This window comes from Otolemur garnettii, unplaced genomic scaffold, assembly GCF_000181295.1.
Source record: "Otolemur garnettii isolate 467f Iridium unplaced genomic scaffold, OtoGar3 scaffold00007, whole genome shotgun sequence".
Taxonomy (NCBI): domain Eukaryota; kingdom Metazoa; phylum Chordata; class Mammalia; order Primates; family Galagidae; genus Otolemur; species Otolemur garnettii.
The window spans coordinates 3712170-3713661 of record NW_003852402.1 but is presented as its reverse complement, the minus strand read 5'-3'; the positions used below and the strand labels follow the sequence as shown (position 1 = coordinate 3713661).

General features: G+C 35.7%; 1 protein-coding gene across 1 annotated transcript in view; it reads left to right on the top strand.

Moving 5' to 3' along the window:
* ATXN10 (ataxin 10) overlaps positions 1 to 1492 on the top strand; it is a 119018-nt gene that overhangs the window by 32306 nt on the left and 85220 nt on the right. The window contains exon 4 of the mRNA XM_003783111.3: positions 719 to 815. Within this exon, the coding sequence (XP_003783159.1) occupies positions 719 to 815 (97 nt within the window). The remainder of the gene's footprint in view (positions 1 to 718; positions 816 to 1492) is intronic.

The window sequence follows — 1492 nt, the reverse complement described above, 5'->3', positions numbered from 1 at the left end:
GGCCATTTTTTGGTTGCAGCCATCATTGTTGTTTGGCGGGCCCGGGCTGGGGATTCGAACCTGCCACCTTAGGTGTATGTGGCTGGCGCCTCAGCTGCTTGAGCCACAGGCGCCAAGCCTCCTCTGTACTTTTATCGGTTTCCTTATATACTTATTTGAGGCCATATTATTAGGTACAATTCATTTAATTGTTATATATCTTTCTGGTGAATTCAGTCATTCTATATTGACTTTTAAAATCAAATTTCAGTTAATGCTTTTTCATGTTAATGTTTATTATTTCTGATTTTAAGTGGTCTGGGATTTCCTTTTTTGGTTGGTATTTGCCTGGTATATATTTTTAACAATCTTTTAATTTAAATTATATTTATACCCTAATATTTTAGATATATCTGTTTTAAACAGCATGTAATTAGAGTTTTAAAAATCTATTCTTTGTTACTATCTTTTAATTGGAGCTCATAGTCCAATGATATTTAATGTAATGATAATGTTTACATTTATCATCTTTTTGTAAAATGTTAATTAATTTTGTATATTATTTTGGTAAGGCATGTTAATGTTATTCCCAAAGGTTTATGTAAAGAAGCTTTTGTATTTAAAAGAAGCAAGCAGAAAATTCCTGTTTACTGAGATGGGGAATATTTCTTATTAAGATATTAATTATTCATTATATGTAATCATATATATACTTATTTTTTCTTTTGTGTGTGCTCAGCTTTTCGTTGTGGACTGCAGTTTTTAGGCAACATTGCCTCACGGAATGAAGATTCCCAGTCTATCGTTTGGGTACATGCTTTTCCAGAACTCTTTTTGTGAGTATCTTAATAAGAATGCTTCTGGGTGACAGCTTGAGACTTTGTCTCAAAAAAAAGAATGTTCCTAACCTCTGAGAAGATTGTGGTGGTTATGTTGTTTTATTTATATGAAGTTCAAAAACCAGAAAAACTAACCTGCGGTAGCAGAGTAGTTCTTAGTGAGGTGGCAAGGAGGTACTTCCTGGGGGAAGGAGGACAGGAAGCCAGCTCCTGGGCGCGGGTCCTGGAGGTGCTCGTATCTTGGTCTGGGCCGTGGTCGTGGATGTGTACATCACTAACATTCACCTAGCTCTCTGTACTTAAGATCTGTACCTTGGCTTGTATGTCAGTTTACTTTTAGGAAAATAAAAGTCATGATTAAAGTAAGTAATATAGTTAAGGACATGGACCTTCATTAGGAAAAACCATGAAAGTAGGGGTAGTGATTTAATCCTTCATTTACTGAACGCTTCTTATATGGCCCACACAATGCTACATGTTTTGGTGGCTATAGAGTGGTAAGAAGTGGATAACCAGCCAGTTTGTCAGTGTAAAAAGTAGATAACTAGTTGATTCATTTATCAGTGTAAGATGTGAATAACCAGTCCCTTCATCATGGATGACCAGTTCATTTATTCATGTGAGAGAGAGGTGGATATCCAGTCCCTTCATCATGGATGACCAGTTCATTTATT